Source organism: Ambystoma mexicanum, chromosome 3q (genome assembly GCF_040938575.1).
Source record: "Ambystoma mexicanum isolate Mex_15411 chromosome 3q, UKY_AmexF1_1, whole genome shotgun sequence".
Taxonomy (NCBI): Eukaryota; Metazoa; Chordata; class Amphibia; order Caudata; family Ambystomatidae; genus Ambystoma; species Ambystoma mexicanum.
Window position 1 is genome coordinate 927,740,225 of NC_090926.1, and position 18,254 is coordinate 927,758,478.

The following is an 18,254-nucleotide window of genomic DNA, read 5'->3' on the forward strand; positions in this document are numbered from 1 at the left end:
TAATTATTATTATTATTATTATTATTATTATTAAGTCTATTTTGTTTAAAGTCTCTTGCTTCAGAGGGCCTGGTGTACCAGAAACAACAAAGAAAAGTTCCTTTCCAAATATTCAAGTTGGGCGATTTACTCTTCACTCGGGATCCCCCTCAGCCTGGCTCAGATCCTTCTTTCACAATTAGCTTCCCTCAGTCGGGTTCATCCCAACTTTAATTAACAGGCATTCCTCAGTCGGGTTCACATTTGCCACAACAATATCTTTGCGGGTGAGTTGTTCTGTTCACCCCGGATACCCCCTTAGATCCCCTTTTAAACAACTAGTCCCCCTTTTCCGGGCTCAGACCAATTTCAGTTCATAGGCAATCAAAGTCTTTCGAATGAACACAGAATTCAACTTAACCGACTGCAGGACCACTTTTATTTCACCATTCGATATGTACATGCAGAGACCTCTGAGTGAGCACCCATGTGAGCACCCATGTGGCTCCGAACCACTCTGTATCTGGTACCTATTTTGGTTTCAATCGCACACAAACTCATACAATGTTGCTGCTTGCAAGCTTGAGCATAACACAGTCCAGTCTGCTATCAGTTACGCCCGACTCACCGGCTGTGCTGAAATCGGTGTTGCTTTGCTGTCGGAGTGAAGTACAGTATCACAGTGGCAATCGCTTCTCCCCGCCTTGGCTATCAAAGCTGGAAGACCTTGTGTACCTTTGACACATGCTACGCCGTACATCATCTGTAATTCCTGGTCTTCTGTTTCTTTTTCTTGAGGCTTCTTGAAAGTCGTGATCCTTTCTTGAAAAGGGCAAGGTTAACTCCCTCCTTGTCCTCTCTGGTCTCGCCGCCTTTCTCCTCGGTTTAAACTGCCATCCCGGAAAAGCTGCTTCCTCGTGCGTTTGGCCTTGCTCAGAGTGTGCTTTCGTGCTCCGCCTTTTATCCATGTGGGGAATTGTGATGGAAGTCGGGTGTTTGTAGTTATCAGTAATTGCTAGACTCTGCCTGACCCTTGTGTTGAGACATGTCAGGCATACGGCTCTGGTGTTAGTCCGTTGTCGCTCACAATGAACTGCTTGTGAGAAAGTGTTTGTGTTGGAATAGGGAGGAGAAGGGTAGGGGGTGAGACACCTTCAGGTTTCTCACAAGAGGAACAAAACTGTAGTACATGGTTAATTAGTGGAGATTGTCCACACCTGATGGATACTGGGCTGTTTAAATGGCCGCCTCAGACGCTAGAGAAGTTGGAGAAGCTAGAGACGCTAGAGAAGCCAGAGAGGCCAAAGCAGAGGAAGTAGTGTATGCTGTGCGAGCCGTGTCTACAGATGGCGGCGGGAGAAGATGCCAGGACTACAGAGGTTCCTCAGAGGGTTGGAGCATCTACCTACCACCACCCCTCCTTGTAGAGGTGGTGCAGCAGTAAATTGGCGTGGTGGAAAATGCTGAGAGATATCCAGTAACTGGGTCGCACAGGAGACTTGTAGGAGCTTGGGAAGCTATGAGTTGGTGTTGGCGGCGAAGATCGAACCCCAAGAAACTGTTCGCCAGGTCCAGGAGAGCCACAGAAGCTAACGGCCAGCGAGCACCGAGCAAGAGCGACTTACCCAGTGAGTTCCTCACTTGCCAGTGGTACCGAAGCGCTAGGGTGCTGCTTGCGTGCACCGGGTCAGCTGCGTTGTTCGCTTGTGAGTGACAGAGGCACTGCTATTGAATATCAAACTCAGAAAACCACAGAGGTGGCAGTGAGGGAAACAAAGTAGCTGTGATATTCCTTTTGTGAGTTTGTGGAGATACCAGCAACTCGGTGGGGAAACAATATTAAGAACTAAGTCATGCAAGCACTGTCAAAGCCAAAAGAACGCTACACCTGTGCAATTTGAGAACACCAAGCATTGGCAAAAGCCAAAAGGAAATCATATGAATCCCAAGGGTTGGAGGAAGCCCTGCTAATTTGTTGAGAAGAATGTGCCTAATCTAAATTCACATTGCCAAATCCAAGGTAACCACCGGAAAAGACTGTATCCTAGATATTGTGTAACTATTGAAGCAGAAAGCAAACATGCTGCTCTTCTAGAAATGAGCAATCCACAGGGAGATAAGCAAGGTTTGCAGTAGAGTCTTAAGATGTTATCCTAACCACTATATTGTTATTTAAGCAAAAGGGAAAGAAACGTGGCAAACCATGCTGCCCTTCTGGAAAGTGCTATCCAGGGGGAGATGAGCATCATTTGCAGAACAGTCCTAATGTGGATTAATGTGAATGTTCTATTCCCTGAAAGCTGCTTACATTTTTATACCAAAGAAGACTATTGTAGTTGTTGTTATTCTAATTTATCATTGAAGCACTTTTCTGTTCTGGTGTTTGAAGAAGACGACGGGCAGGCAAGCATACCCATAGGGCAAGCCACCCAGAAGATACCTGGGGAAAAGATAAGCCAGGTAGGAGAAGGTGCAAATGCCGAAGAGTGGTACTAATAGAAAACAACATGTTGAATTGTGCAGTTGTTGAAGAGCTGTAAAAGCTGGCTAAAGAAAATGTACAATTCATTCTACAGTTAAAGTTGTGGTGAACCATCCTGACCAAACTATTTGTTGTTATTACCAATGCGAGACAGTTCTTATTCCAGGAGGAGTGAGCGCGTATCACTCTTTTCTAGGTACTTTGTTGAAGCGACAGAACTTAAAACGGTTTACATTGGTTTTCTTTTGAATTGTGGAAAAGACCCTGGTTGGGATCTGGGAAAGGGAAGTTTGCGCAGACCTCGACTAGAGACATTGATCACACTGTGAACCAGGTTACATGTTACCTATTGTTGTAGAATTGAATTGCCATATATTTCCTTTTTACTTGATTGTTGTATAAGTGTGAGGGTTAGATATCCTTTGGTTAGAGGGTTTCCTTTAGTTTATTTTAAGCAGGGAAATCCTCGTCAGGGTAGTGATAATGAAGCGTTTATTCAACCTGTTTTCCTTAATAAAATAGCAAAAGTTGAAAACTCTTGAAAAAGTTGTCTGCCTCACATTCCTGGCCCCTCACAATCGGCCATCACCAACCTTAATGTACAGCCAGTATTAGGATTCACCAACTTCTACACACAGTTTATCAGCGGTTTTGTGAAAAAGGTACAACCAATCACAAAATTACTCAGAAAGGGGATTCTGTTTAGGTGGGATGAAGCGGTCGAAGCCAGTTTCCAGATGCTCAAGCAGGCATTGACTTCCTCACTTGTACTGCTACATCCAGATCCCGCAGAAACATTTACAGTGGAAACAGATGCCTCCAGTTAGGCAACTGGAGCAATTCTTTCCCAACGTGATCGATTAGGGCTGATCAGGGCTGTAACGCTCGCAAAAACCTAACATAATGTCAGTTTAAATGACAGTCAGGACTTTCGTTATGTGAAGCTTTCCGCTTCGGCCTGTCAAGCCGAGGTATTATCTGCTTTGTTATTTTAACGTAGATTCAACCAGGGGAACTCAGTCCTGTGGCAAATTACTCACAAACACTTCTTCCAGCAGAACAAAACTATGTGATAGCAGATAGTGAATTGTTAGCCATCAAGGCAGCGTTTGGGGAATGGTGCCATTATTTTATGGGGGCCCGCCACCAATCACCGTCCTAACAGATCACAGGAAACTGCAATTTCTGAAATGCGCAAAAGCCCTACGCCCCAGACAACTATGTTGGGCGATGTTCTTCGCTAATTTGAACTTTGTGGTCCCATACCACCCGGGACTAGAAAACAAAAATGCAGATATTTTGTCACGCTACCCAGAGCAAGATGCACCAACACGGGAAGAAGACCAAACTAGGCCAATCGTGTCGCCAGCCCGCACCAGCAGCGTTTCTGTCAAGGACAATAGGTGGTCAAAGATGGTTTACCCTTCCGAGCTTCTGTGCTCCATCTGCCTAACAGCACACTCAGAACTCAAGCATTACAATCGTGTCACAACTTCCATTTGCAGGACACCCTGCAAATGCCCTGACATCCATAAAACACCATGAAACACCCTGACATCCGTAAGACACAAGAGCTAGTGAGGAGATACTTTTGGTGGCCGCAAATGACAACACATATGACAAAATGTACGACACTGCAAAACATGTCTCCGAAACAAATCTGACCATCACAAGCATGCTGGTCAGCTAAAGCTCTTGCCTACCCTGCCAACACCATTATTACTCGATTATTATTATTACAAAATGTATAAAGTGCAGAACTAAGGCCCTATGCCATCTAGGCGCTAAAAGTCGACAGCTACACAACGATGACATATTATCTCACTGGATTTAATAGTAGACCTACCTGAAAATCAGGGACTCACGTCTCTACTAGTTGTTGTGGATTCACTCACCAAAGTAGCTCATTTCATATCTTGCAAAGGGGTCGCCACAGCAAACGCACTAGTCGATCTCTTCTTGCAACACATAGTTTGCCTTCATGGTGTGCCACAAACATTATTTCAGGTCGAGGACCACAATTTACCTCACGGTTCTGGTGGGCCTTCTGCAAACATGTGGGCATTAACATGCATTTATCCACCAGTTACCATCCAGAAACAGACGGTTGTCAAGCAAACAGTTGAACAATACCTACCCTATGTAGCAAATGGCAACAAGGCCTTGTTGGTGGATTACATATGGTTAGCCGAACTAGCATACAATAATGGCATGCACTCATCAACAAAGCACACGCAGTTCCTTACTACTTACGGATACCACCCACAAACATCATATGCAGATAAAAAAAAGATAGCACGGCCTAGTTTACAAAATAGAGGATCAAGTCTGGTTCTTAACTCGCAACCTGCATTTGTCAGAGTCTCGTAAATTCCAGCCCCGATATATTGGACCATTTCCTATCAAAGCCATATTCAACCCGGTAGCAGTACGCTTCTCATTCCCATCCAATGTGCGGATACACCCTGTGATTGACGTGGCGCTACTCAAAGCAGCTACAGCACGCTTAATCAGACCTCCACCCGTGTTGGAAAAGGGTTTCTCAGAATATGAAGTAAGAGCCATATTAAACTCAAGAAGATGTAAGGCCAGCTCTGTTACCTCATAGATTAAGTGGCATTTGGAACAGAGGACCGCTCTTCTGCTTATTTCATGCTAACTACCCTAGTAAACAAGGTCCTATAAGAGGGGGCGAGGGGAGTTCTGTCTAGAAACAACGGGTTGTCAGTTGCATGTCGGCCACCACATACAAACTGAAGCATAAGATTGGCAGCAGAGCAAGGCTAACAGCACATCATGGCAGACGCCATGTCTGCTTCCATTGTAGGTGCAGTAGGGAAAGGGCTAAGGCACGCATCCACAAAAAGAACCACAATATCCAGCTGGCAATGGGACTCGCAGCACAAGCATCTGCTTCATGCAGACACGTGCCAGCAATCACAGATACGCTCGAAGCAGCAACGAGACACTGCTCGCGCTGACTGCCCCATAGAACAGACGTGTTTGCTGCCAGCTCCAACAAACCAGCCTTACTGATCGACCACCACCTGATTGCTTTTACCCTAGCAACATCCAGACAACTGGCCAAAGATAAAGTAATGGCACCACCCCTTCCTACTAGAAGCAAAAAAAATATCACATCGGACAGATTCCTACTGCATATCCTACCTTCGCTCAACTCACTCCCAAGTGCCTCCGACCCCAACCTCCTTTTCGAAGTATACAATGATACTATGTCTAAGGCTTTAGACGACATTGCACCTGTCAAAATGCGTAGTAGCAAACAGTGTGCACATCTTAATGCCTGGTTCACACCACAACTTAAAAACCTTAGACTACAAAAAAGAAAACTAGAAACCTTATGGCATCACACTCCTTCAGAAGAAAATAAGCAGCAGTTGACCGACTTTGCAAATAACTTCAAAAAGGAAATAATTTGTACAAAAAAAAAACATTATAATGAAAGAATCATCCAATGCCAGCTCCAATACTAAGGAACTATTTGTGATCTTAGGAGAAATGGAATCCCCAATTCCGCCCACAGACAATGTTCCCAAGGATAAACCATGATGCACAAACATACAGAATGCTCTAGCTAACAAAATGATATTACTGCCCACCCTTGAGTTGCCATTGACCATCCCCATTGAATCCTCCAACACCGTAGAACCATTCAGATTTTCTAAAGTATCCATCCATGAAACTGAAAAAATTATCTCATCATTGAAACCTTCCAATTGCCAGGGTGACAATTGTCCTGCCCAAATAATCAAAGAGGCAGCGAGAGACCTAGCACCGTTCATCTCAAAATTAATTAATGCCTACTTTGAAACCAACACTGTCCCAGGCCACCTAAAAGAGTCCTGGGTTCTACCATTGATAAAAACAACAGACTCTGGACCCCTCCATCCCGAATAATTACAGGCCTATTACCACAATGCTCTTCCTTCTCAAAATAATTAATAAAGTAGCTTACCTGCAAATACAGAACTACCTTGAGGCCAATTATCTCCGGTTTCAGGCCACAACATAGCACGGAAACAGCATTAATCGACTTAAAACCCAAATTGATGAGCTCAAGGACAAAGGGAAAACCGCCATGCTACTCCTCCTCGACCTGTCGGCTGCCTTTGACCTGATGGACCACGAAGTTCTGTGCAAAAACCTGGCCTTGGCTGCCCACTTCTGGAGGAACGCAATAGCCTGGGTCCAATCGTTCTTAAATAACAGAATGATGAGAGTTTTCTCCCCATCAGCACCTGCAGACCCTATCCAGACGACATTCGGCGTTCCACGATTTTGTGTATCGCCGACCATGTACAATATATTTACAAAGCCTCTGTTTGACAAATTGGACAGGCTGGGTGTCACCTACACGAACTATGCAGATGACACCCAGATCCTCATTCCCCTTTCGGGCAATTATGGCAAGGACACGGCTTTAGTAAATAAAATCTACTCCTCATTCAAGCATGGATGGCAACCATGGCCTCTGTCTGAATGATGACAAAACGGAGCTCCTGATTCTTGGATCAGCTGCCAATTTAAAAAAAGGCAACTCAAACTACTCTGCCTTCAACATAGACAGAAATACAATCAAGGTAGTTAAAGAAGTGAAAAATCTAGGCTTTTACCTTGATTCTAGTCTAACCCTTAGTAATCCGGTAAACTCCATGGCTTCATCATCTGCCTACACGTGCAAGCTTATCAGGGCTTGTAGGCCATTTTTAAACAAGGCTAGCTGCATTATCCTTGCAATCGCACTAATTCTCTCAAAATTGGAGTATTTTAACGCCCTATACCTAGGTGCCAACAAGTATATCCTAGACAAAATCCAAATCTTACAGAACAATGCGCTAAGAACTGCTCTGAACATACCGAATGGAGAACATGTTTCAGAATTCAGAAGAGAACACCACTTGCTGAAGATAAACAACAGAATTTTGCTTAAAACAGTTTCCCTTACTTTCGAAGTGCCTAAACAATGCAGCACCCCCCTACCTAACGGAAAGAATTGTAAGAAAAATCTCCACCCGCCCCTCTAGAGCGGCTAACGCCTTCTGTCTGAACATACCTAGATTCAGGCAAAACAAATCTGGAGGAAATAGTTTCCCAGTGAAAGCCGCCCAGTCCTGGAATGCACTACCTCTTTCTCTCCGGGCCGACCAATCTTTCCTCAGCTTTAGACGCAATATCTTGAATTTGCTACGATCCAATGACATTTAACCTCCACTGTATTCACACTTGTAACTGTCTTACTCACCTAATATGCGCCTCCTGAATAATGTACTGTACTTATTCTTGCATATCTTTTACTCACCTGATTTATGCCAAATACTGTATAATTTTGATGTACAAATCTCGGCTACCCTTCTTTCTCTATGTAACTTGTCATACTATGTAGTATCATACAAGCTGTAAGTATCCTTGTATTTGTTGCGCCCAGTTACCTATGGGTACGGTGCGCCATACAAATTAATAAACAAACAAACAAACAAACAAACTTGGGGCCAATCCCTCGCCTGATCTCACCAGGCTCTGCGAAATAAGATAAGTGTGGCGGCTCTGCCGCTTGTGTGAATTCCTGTGCCATACGCAGCAAATCTGTGCAAACTCAGCGTCCTTCAATTTTGACAATCATTAACTGTGATGAACGCTTGCACGACAACGGGCATTTCAACTCTTGCTACCGCTAGCTCAATAGTATTTGCGCAATGCTACTGCCCAACGGGCATTCCGAAATCCTTGTTACTAACTTAATAAGCGCTCACACGATGAGACAAGCGTTTCTGTGGTAAGTACTAATTCTGTCTGCATTAGAGGGCTTTGTTCTCATTAAAGCTTTTGTTTCCTAGTTCGCTCATTTGAAGTGCTCTTGAGAGCAGCTTGCCAACGGCACAAACTCTAAACTCCAGCACCAGAGCTAAGAAGACTTGAGTTTAGTTACTTGTGAAATGTTGTGTGCTGCATATGTACCTTGCATGAATTAATGCAAGGAAGAGTTTACGCACATATGTACCTTGCATACGGCAATGCAAGGAAGTTCTGCACATCAAGCGCCTTACATGGGGGAATGCAAGGTTTATGAGAATCGCACCAATGTAATCAGTATGTGGTAAAGCAAAGTTCATGAGAAACACACCAATGTATTTGTATGGGGTAATGCAATTCTTGCTCATCACACCCAATGTAATTCACGTGGGGTAATTCAAATCTTCTTTTGTGGGTAATGCACTATAATGCATACCATGAGTGAGAGTGGTCAATCACAAGGAGCCAAGTGAACTGGCATATGTGTCAGCAACCTCAGCAAAACAGCCTCCAGTACCCATTCCCTAACCCTCTTTCTGGTTTTCTGGTTTCCCTAACTCCACGTACCCAACCCATCCAGTGGACCCTACCCCTCTTTCCCCAACGGGTCGCAGTGGTCTGTGTACGATTGAAGTGCACGCACCAAGACCTCACGGGAGAAAGCCATGATAGGGACTTTCCATCCAAAGACAATTTAGCGAAAGTATGCTTCATAGGATTGAAATATCATTTTGTTTCCTGTAAAGTACTTCTGGTTCAGATAAACCACTGATAAAAGAAGTTAATTTCCAGCATCATAAACCATATGTCTTTCAGAAAAAAAGGTTTACTTCCCCTTTTACAAAAAAACTGTCTGCTGTACGCCCTACATTAGCCAAGCAAATGCAGCGCGTAGTGTGCTCAATGTACAGACAAGCCCACAAGAAGCTCCGGTACAATCAACACGACAAAAGGCAAAACAGCAGATCTCTGGGAGATTAAAGGCCAGAAACAAACAAAGGTGAGTGAACACAAAACATGGACTGGGGAAATGTAAATGCAAAGAAATACATTGCGCACACACAACTATCAGCTGGCAGCTTATTATTCAGGAACAATTTCTGCAATTCTGCACATTATTCAAAAGCAGTTGCAGGCACGCTTGGTTAAGAGAGTTTTATTACATCAAGAGCTGGTTTAGCTGGTTTTTGGCTGCAATTCAGACATTACCTTTCAGGAGAAGGCTCCGAAAGCACTGAGCTAGATTCAAAGAGATTCCAGGGTGTGTGTTTACAGCAGGGAGGAGAGGTAGGTAGTGGGTGGGAATGGCCATAGGGATTAGCATGGCCATGTGCAGTCAATGGGTGGGTAAATAACCAAACAACACCCACAACCTGCCCTCCTCTTATGTCAACTAGCTGCATTAATTTCCTATGATAATAGTTTTGATTTATGGGCAGCAATTTCAGCGATACCTAAAAGTCACATGTTAAAGTCTCATGGAGAAATTTAAATTAATTAATGTTCTGCTTCTACAATCAAGCATGAATTTTACCTGCCCTTTTTTTACATCATACTCACCTGAAAAAGGGGTCATCTCTGATCGCTCTTCCACCGTTCTTCATCTCCAGATAGCGCAAGATGAACAGCAACACCAAACACTGCAAGTAAGGCTGAAGAATGAAAAAAGCAAAAGACAAATCATGGATGAAAGTGTAAATACACACAAAGGGCCAGTTTCTCAAAACCTTTTGTGTGAGAATATGCGCTAAAGCATCTCCTTACTTGCACCAAAAAAGAAGCAGCCCAATTCCCCACTTTGCACATTTGCGCAAATAAGCGGGTGTTTCGGTTCCTTTAAAAGCACATATGCAATTCACAAATGGAATGCACTCTTAAATGCACAGAAATTAGGGTCTTCGTCTTTATGAAATAGGCGCTGGGGGAGGCGCAAATCATGGCAGGGCTATTTCTGACCCGGTCATGATTTCTTTTTTTAAGTGTGACCGCCGCAGTTTGAACCACAGCTGTCACAGTACCATTTCCATCCCGCAAATGGATGGAAATGCGTTTTCATTTTCTCTAGCTTTTCACCATGACAGGCTCTCTTTTTGGTAAAATACACTCCCGGCAATCCATGTGGTTGCTGGAAGCCTGTCATACATTAGTGTCTGGAGCTTATGCAAGGGGCTGGGCATGCTTCTTTGTGCTATTTTCCCACCTGGGATGCTCAGGTCACCTTTGAGAATGAGGTAATCTGTGCAATTTAGCAATGAGCGCAAATGAAATGAGCTCATTCTCTGTGCTCCTTTCATTAGTGCTCGTATTTGAGAATATGGCCCAATGTGTCTTTATGCAAGTATATTGGTAGTGATGACAATTTGATTACAAAAAAAGGCCTGCAGTCACAGATTCCACTCCCAATAGGGCAGCTGCTGCACATCATCCTTCAGAGGTAGATACATTTAGTACCATTCAACTGGCAAATACCTCAGCATCTTTTGCAATTAAAGCAGCTTTTGATGTGCCTTTCGAAATGGCAACTATTTAAGACATGTATTTATTTATTGGGTTTTATAAAGCTGCGAGCACAGACACTTCAAAATGCAACTAATTCCTCTAACCATGCACCTGTAAACCTGCAACAATCATAGCTACCATTTACAGTTTTAATGCAACTCCAATTTCTGTAGCGCAAAGAAAGGGATTTACAAATTGGAGTAATTACAATGTTACAGAAAATTCAACTAACCATTTCAATGTAGAATCTAATAATGTAAACATTGTCTATACGTGTGTCTCGGGTGTTACAGGAAATAAAAGAGCGTAAAAATAAACTGTTTTCCAGGAATCTAGGGTTTTAGCAGAATTAAGGGTCCGACAAAGAGTTTGGGGCTCGCCATCTTGTGTTGAAGATCAATGTTTTTTGATAGTGAACAAGTTGATAAAACCACAACCAGAACAGCTAAAATGACAGACTCTTTTGAGAATTAACCTGTAAAAATACAACTGAGAAGTTTAAAGAAATCTGATGCGTTTCAAGGGTTCTCTGGACCTATAGAGGACACACTATACAATCAACCAGTTTTGGTGTGTGAGAAAAGCGAGCCACTGCAGAGGTACTCCAGCGTGAAAGTGTGGGAACCAAGCTTTGAGATCTAGGACAAAGAAAGCATGAAGAAATAGCTCATCACTACGCATGCGTATTCTTACCGCTATCACAGCAATAAAGAGTCGGCTCCAGGGGCTGGAATGGTTCTCATGATTCGGTGAACCTTTCCATGATATCTGCAAACAAGTAACATACAGCTGTTCACATAGATCAATCATAATTTGCCAAAATAGCCTATTGTATGTTTATTCTGTTACCACATACTCTTGGACTTCATATCAATTATACTGGTTTAAACGTCAATAAAACATAAATATAGAAACAAAATTGACATTTAAGAAATATGTTCCACCTATTTGATACTTTGTTCTGAGTGATCTACTGAAACAATTGAAAACGAAGGACAAACCCTTCCTGAGGTGCCCCAGAGAGTCCTTTTAAAGAATAACACAGTGAGTAATTTGAAAGAATATCAAAAGCTAATATTTATTTTACTTATACATCCATTGGGTTAGCAAATGATTTACACACAGTATTGTTATAGGTAAGGATTATAGATGAGCCTTTTTTATTCTTGGTTTTAACTGGACAGACGGTATTACAAAATAGACACAGCTTTATTAAATAACAAAATCTACAATGGAGTCACCAAAACACCCATAGCAATGATTTCATATGGGGACGTTTAATGTTCATAATGCCCTTAAAATGAATACATACTGTGGTAGGTCAGAAGGAGGATAAAGACGAGCATTGTCCATGTCAAAAGGTTTTTATTATCATTTAAAATAAATAAACTCCTATCTGTCCCTAAACCATAGGCTTTCCCTACCTAACCAAAACTAACTCAGTCACCAGTAAGTCCAAAAAGGAACAACTGTGCTCTGTCCAAATCTAGTCTATGTCCCTACCACTAGTGAAAAAGCTAACTAAGGCATGGGAGAATGACTCATTTCTCCTGTGTTCTGCTTTTCAGCAAAGTCAATTAAATATTTTATCTTTAGGTAGTTCTTGGCAGCCATCCACAATAGTGCTCCTGCTTTCTCCATCTTGGGTCTTCACAATTATTGCTCTTTCCTCTCTTAATGTCCACTCTCTTTCCTGGCTGGGCCAATTAATTTCCCAATCTTCTCTATTACTTGAATGAGCTTGTCAGTTCCAATAATTATTCTCACTTATATTCTTATCTTCATTGTTACTGGGACTAGCATGATTGTGCCAGTAATGATTCACACTTGAGTTCCACTCTCTCGTTTCAATGGGATGAGAAAGATTCAGGTACTCTTTATCTCCGCCATCCCTACCGAGTCTCCCGCTGTGCCCATTACCTCCTTCGCTTGGGGTTAGCATCATCAGGCCTGTTCGCAGGATGGTAATCTCTCCTCGATCTGTCAGGTTGCATACACTTTTCTCTCCTTCTCACTCTCTCCCGTGAAATCCACTCTCTGATGCGGGAGAGTCTCTTGTCTCAGTACCGCTGCTGGACTGACAGTCCACTGCGTCACAATCACGCCACCACAGGCTCTTGGGTTACTCCTCTGGATTTCGCTTTCGCCAGCTTACCCGGTTATCAGCCGTCTCGCGTGCCTTTTCCACGCCAGCTGTCTCTCCCGTCTGAACTCTGCACTTCTCGGCTTTTCTCAGCTTCCGCAGCCACCCGGTTCCGAATCTCCTGGGCTTCTCCCGCTGCCTTAACTCCTCCTTCTCTTTTTATGACAAACAGCTCGGCCTTTCCCAGCATAGTGATAAAGTCCTTCACTCTCCATCGAGTGTTCAGTATTACTTGATCACTCTTCTTCTCAGTATTTGTGATACCAGTGTCTTTTACTTGTATTACTGGTGTTATTCCACAATAGCAAACAGTAGTTTGCTATTGTGGAATAACACCAGTAATACAAGGTTTCCTGGTTGTAGTTCTGTGGCTGGTGGATTGTGATTGGAATCGACAGTCCTTGCCCCAAGGGGGCAGTCTCTCCTAGGGAGGTCCTGCTTGCCTCTACCCCTAGGTAGGATATCGCGTAGCGGGCTCACCTCCCCAGAATCACAAGGAAAGGCTCCCCCCCTCGGGAGAAGTGACTCAATCCTGCAATTCGTCACAATAACCACCTTCTATAGACCCATCTTTTGTGTATTCCTGTGACAAAGATTTTAATGCAAAATCTGTTGACCAATTTACAACTGGCTTCTGTTCTACTGGTGGCAAAGTGGCATGACGCGCACTATGAAAAGCCACAGAAAGTTACCTCCGTACCCGCGACCTGCCGGGCCACCCTTGAGTGGACCAAGTGCAGACATTTGCATCCCCAAAGGTTTCTGGATTACCTCCTATCCCCTCTGTCCTCTATAGGATTGCATTGGCCTTTGAGTCCTGGGTCTAACTCACTCTTACCTGGTGGGTTAAGGATCCTTCCCCTAGGACTATCCTAGTATGCTGGATTCAGCTGAACCTTTCTTGTACTTCTATCTTACTTTGGGAACTTTGCATTATTCATAACCACAGGCAGTACAAATCTCCTTATAACCTACTTGAAGAAGTATGTCCTCTGGAACCTGTGACTTTTGGGCACAAGACCCCAAACCATGTTAGGGTTGGATCTGTATTTATTCTAGGTGAGTTCTAACTATCTAGATGCATTTGACTGATTCTAATGTACTTCTGATTCTCCCAAGTGTATATATGTTATAGAAGTTTTTGTGTGACAATATTTGTCTGGACAAAAGGCCTAATAAATAATTGTATTTTATCTACTTGTTGTCTAATCTGATGTACTGGTGTTGCTATAAGTGGAATTGTTGTGCCCTAGACCATTCTCACCCCCTTCCTGAGACTATGCCTTGCCCTGCTTATATCTCACCTTGATTGGGTTTGGCTAACATCTCGGTGTCTTCCCTGTTCACCATAATAGGGTGGCCTCCCAACCCACCATGGCGGATTTTGGAAATCCATTTTAACACCAAATATCATGATGTTTGTTTTGTGCCTGTTCAATTTTAAACTACAGCATCTAAAACATTGCTCTGAGCAAGTCATATTTTGCTGCAGGCTCCCAGGATGTTTCATCAGCATAGACAAGTGTTCCATATAGGATATTTTCCAAAACTGGCGAAACAATTTGAACACAGAGGTTTGGGGAATACATTAAATGTGGCTAGAGAGCAGCCTTGCTTAAATACTTTTTTTTTAACAACATTTGCTGAGAAGCTCCCAGCTCTTGAACACTGGACCAACAGACTGAGCGGATCCTTAATTGCAGCCAACGTCCACCATCTAACATCTCTATCTACTGAGTCAAAAGCTTTCTCAAGGTCAAGACAGGCTGTATACAATTTCCCCCCCTCCAACCTTTTTCTAAACTAGTATTTAAGATAAAGCAGTGATCTATGGTGGCAAACACCGTCCAAAACCTTGCTTGTAAAGCCTGCAGAATGTTCTTAGAGTAAGCCCATTCCTCTAGCCTGTTTTTCAAGAATCTAGTAAAAATCTTACTGGAGGTATCTAAAATAGAAATGGGACGATAGCAATGGGGGTTGGTGAAAGAATCCTTTTAAAAATTGGAGTTATTAAACTGCCATTTCAAGATGTTGGTATGGCTCCGGATTGACTAATTGCATTGAAGAGACTTGCCACGATCAGCGACCTCCAATTGGGAAACCATTTGAAAATGTCAGACCGTAAACCATCTGGTTCTGTGGCTTTCCCATAGGAAAGCAACTTAATACAACATAGATTTCCTCCTCATAACAACGATAGGTCACTGCCGCAGTATACCTCTCCCAGGTCAGTTTCTTTCCGGCTTGGGTCAAAGAAAACATCCTAATAGTGGCTTATCCACCTACCCGGAGAAATTAAACATTCTTTATTTTTGCTAAATGCTGCAAACCCCTCTGCCACCTAATTCCAAATAGGTTTGAAATCTTTCACATAGACAGCCATCAAATCCCACTGCCTAATAACATACTCCTGCTTTTTCCGCCACAGCATTTTTTTGTAGGCTTTCTTCAGCTTGAATAATAGATTTCTTGGGTATAGCGTCCTTTTGCCGACACCCGTTTTTCCAATGGGTGTTTTGCAGCGCAGGTTTTGCTGAAAATACCATCACATTTTTTTGGGGCGGGGGGTTCATAAGGGAAAATAAAGGGTTGGGGGGAAGGGAAATAAAAACATTTAATTAAGGGGGGATTGGGGTGGAAAACCCCTCAAAAATCATTTTAAAATGATTGAGGAACTTTTTTGGCAAAACCCCTGCAGCAAAACACCCGGCGGAGAAAAGGGGGTTGGTGAAATGAAATGGAACCATTTCTAGAATCTGGCCTGGTGGACCGATTTTAGGCGGCCACACTAGTTGTGTTCAGGGAAACTCTGAGAGATTAGCCAAAACCCAATCAAGTTAAGCATGGAGTGCAGTCAAGACTATTCTCAGGAGTGAGTGGGGTAAGGGGTGCACAATGAATCCACACAGTGAAGCACACAATAACTCAATTTTGACAGAAACAAAAAATACTATATTTATTCTAGGCCCCAAAACACACAATAGAATATGAAACAAGCAGGTGATAATATTACACAACACTCAATTATAAACATATACAGTTATCTTTAGTAACTTTTTTTATAAGTCAAATCCCTAGGATGAGTGGGGCAATGTGTCCAAAAGTCTCAAAAATGCTTCTTAGGAAAAGGGTCTAATGCAGGAAGAATTCTTGTGTTGGCGAAATGTTCCCGTGAGACTTTCAACTAAGTTACTGGTAACTAAAATGATGTTCCTGTCTTTCAGGTACCGCCACTTGTAGATGGAAGGATCAAAAAGCGCTGGAATGGAATCACCAAAGTTTATTCGAAGGTTTAATCTAAAGAGAACTAATGCACTGAGTTTACTTACCCCCCTGACTCTGACTTTCCCAGATGACTAGATGGGTCAACTGGGGGTCGCGGGAGGTGGGTTTTCCCATTGTTGGTTCCAGTGAGAGGTGCCAAGTAGCTACAGGTGTAAGGATGTTTCCGCTCAGTTTCAGGAGCAGAGTATAACCCTTGGTGATGAAGAAGACGCTGATTCAGAACACCTAACCAGACGGGGAAGGTGAGTTCCAGCACCGGCCACGGCACATAGGTGACGGCAGGTGTCCACGTCGCAGTTGAAGACGACTGTCCGGAGCAGGATTCCTTGAAGCTGGGAGGCTGTGATTCAGCAGCAGGGTGATTTACACCACACACTGTTGACTACCAAAGTTCTGGCATTCCTGCATTCTCAGGTCAGGAAATACCATATTTGGTCATGCACTTGCCCTGATGTCGCCCTAGCTAGTCCCCGGGGATCTATCATCTAGGTGGCCAGGACACGGCCTTTGCTATTGGATCCAGTTCCTGGGTGTGGACCAGTGAGGGACTATCTCCTGGATGGGGCTCCTTGGGGAGCGGAATTGGGACACGACGACGGATGAGACGCGGTATCCCCCTTCCTTCAACACCCCCTCCTACTACGTAGGATATTCTGAAACACCCCACCCTTTTCAACACAGAAACTTTCGCACACCACAGACAACGAACTAACACCCAAGCCATTTACGGTATTTACCTAACATGTCCCAATACAAGGGGCAAGCGTGGTCAGGCAATTGGCCAGAATCACGCACACTTGACGGCCCTTTGCCTTTCCCACACGGAGGAAGGAAAAAGGCGGTGAATATCGAGAGGCTGACAAGGAGAGACACAACCTTGACCTTTCTGACCCACACCCGCAAATCCTCTGCAGAAGGAATTATAAGACCGCAGACAATAGCTCAAGTGTGTTGCAGCAGATGCCAACCGGAACACAGAGTGTGCGTAAGCTGATAAGCTGGACGCGCTTTGACTCCAGATATTCAGAAACGCCAAGCGGTTCATCACAGCCGGTGAGTCGAGGGGAGAACCAACAAAAGAACCAAACTGTGTTGAATGATAGCCGCAAAGTACCAATTTAAGGGAAATTCAAAGAACAGTTAAGAATAAAGGGGAGACCAGCTACAGAGGGATCCGGCACCACGTGGGTGCTTACTCAAGAGACTCTGGTCAAACCCTTGATGTGTTTAAACTGCTAATACCAGAAGGCCTTGGGAAGACTGCAAAGGAACGGTCAAATTGGTTATATAGGGGTCTTGCAAAATCCTCTGTACAGTTGAGTCTTTCACTGACAGGTGATTGAGAAAGGCACGATTGATAAAGTTGGCAACAGTGAAGCGGCAGAGGGATGCTGACAAAAAGGGGCAAAGCCTGAAATCTCTATGAACAGTGTGTTGACAGAAGTGAACCCAACCGAGGGATGTCCACAGTGAACTGTTAAGCAAAGGTTGGCAAGAGTGATCCCGGCAGAGGGATCCCGACAGAAAAGGGGCGAAACCTGAAGAATTGTTTAAAAAGACATTAAGATTAGTGAACCAAGGAAAAGCCATAGCTAACCCGAAAGCGAGAGGCAGAAAAATGAGAAGGGTCTGGGCCCAGAAAAGCCATTAGCACCCTAACTACCATATAAATGTCACTTTTTGGTTTGTTATTTTCCGACCCTCGAAGGCAAGAGACCTTTTGCAGGAAAAGAGACTTGGCCATCGAGGTTCTTGAAGGTTGAGACCGGAACTGTCATCTCGTGCTGGGGAAGCCTGAGAAGTGTGCTGTGCTCAGAGGTTCCCATTCTCAAAACGTTGGGAAGGGAGACCCCAAACTACTGCATCCTGACACATTATTTGTGAATACTTCTTTCTTTCTTATGAATCCTATCCCACTCTCTTTTTGTAATTAGCGTAAGGATTGGTAATTGTTTTTTTTTAGTATAGGCCTTTCTATTTGACAAAGCCACTAGAACTGCCTTATTTTCATTTGATGGTTGAATCTTGCTCCCATCTTAGAATTAGATTTCAATT

The 18,254-nt window shown here is 43.6% G+C and overlaps 1 protein-coding gene across 1 annotated transcript in view; it reads right to left on the reverse strand.

Annotated features, from left to right (window-relative positions):
- Window positions 1-18,254, reverse strand: part of LOC138583120 (cholesterol transporter ABCA5-like) — a 3,134,767-nt gene that overhangs the window by 537,225 nt on the left and 2,579,288 nt on the right. Inside the window, exons 27-28 of the mRNA XM_069655080.1 lie at window positions 11,465-11,539; window positions 9,833-9,924 (exon numbers count right to left, since the gene is read on the reverse strand). Coding sequence (XP_069511181.1) covers window positions 9,833-9,924; window positions 11,465-11,539 — 167 coding nt within the window. The remainder of the gene's footprint in view (window positions 1-9,832; window positions 9,925-11,464; window positions 11,540-18,254) is intronic.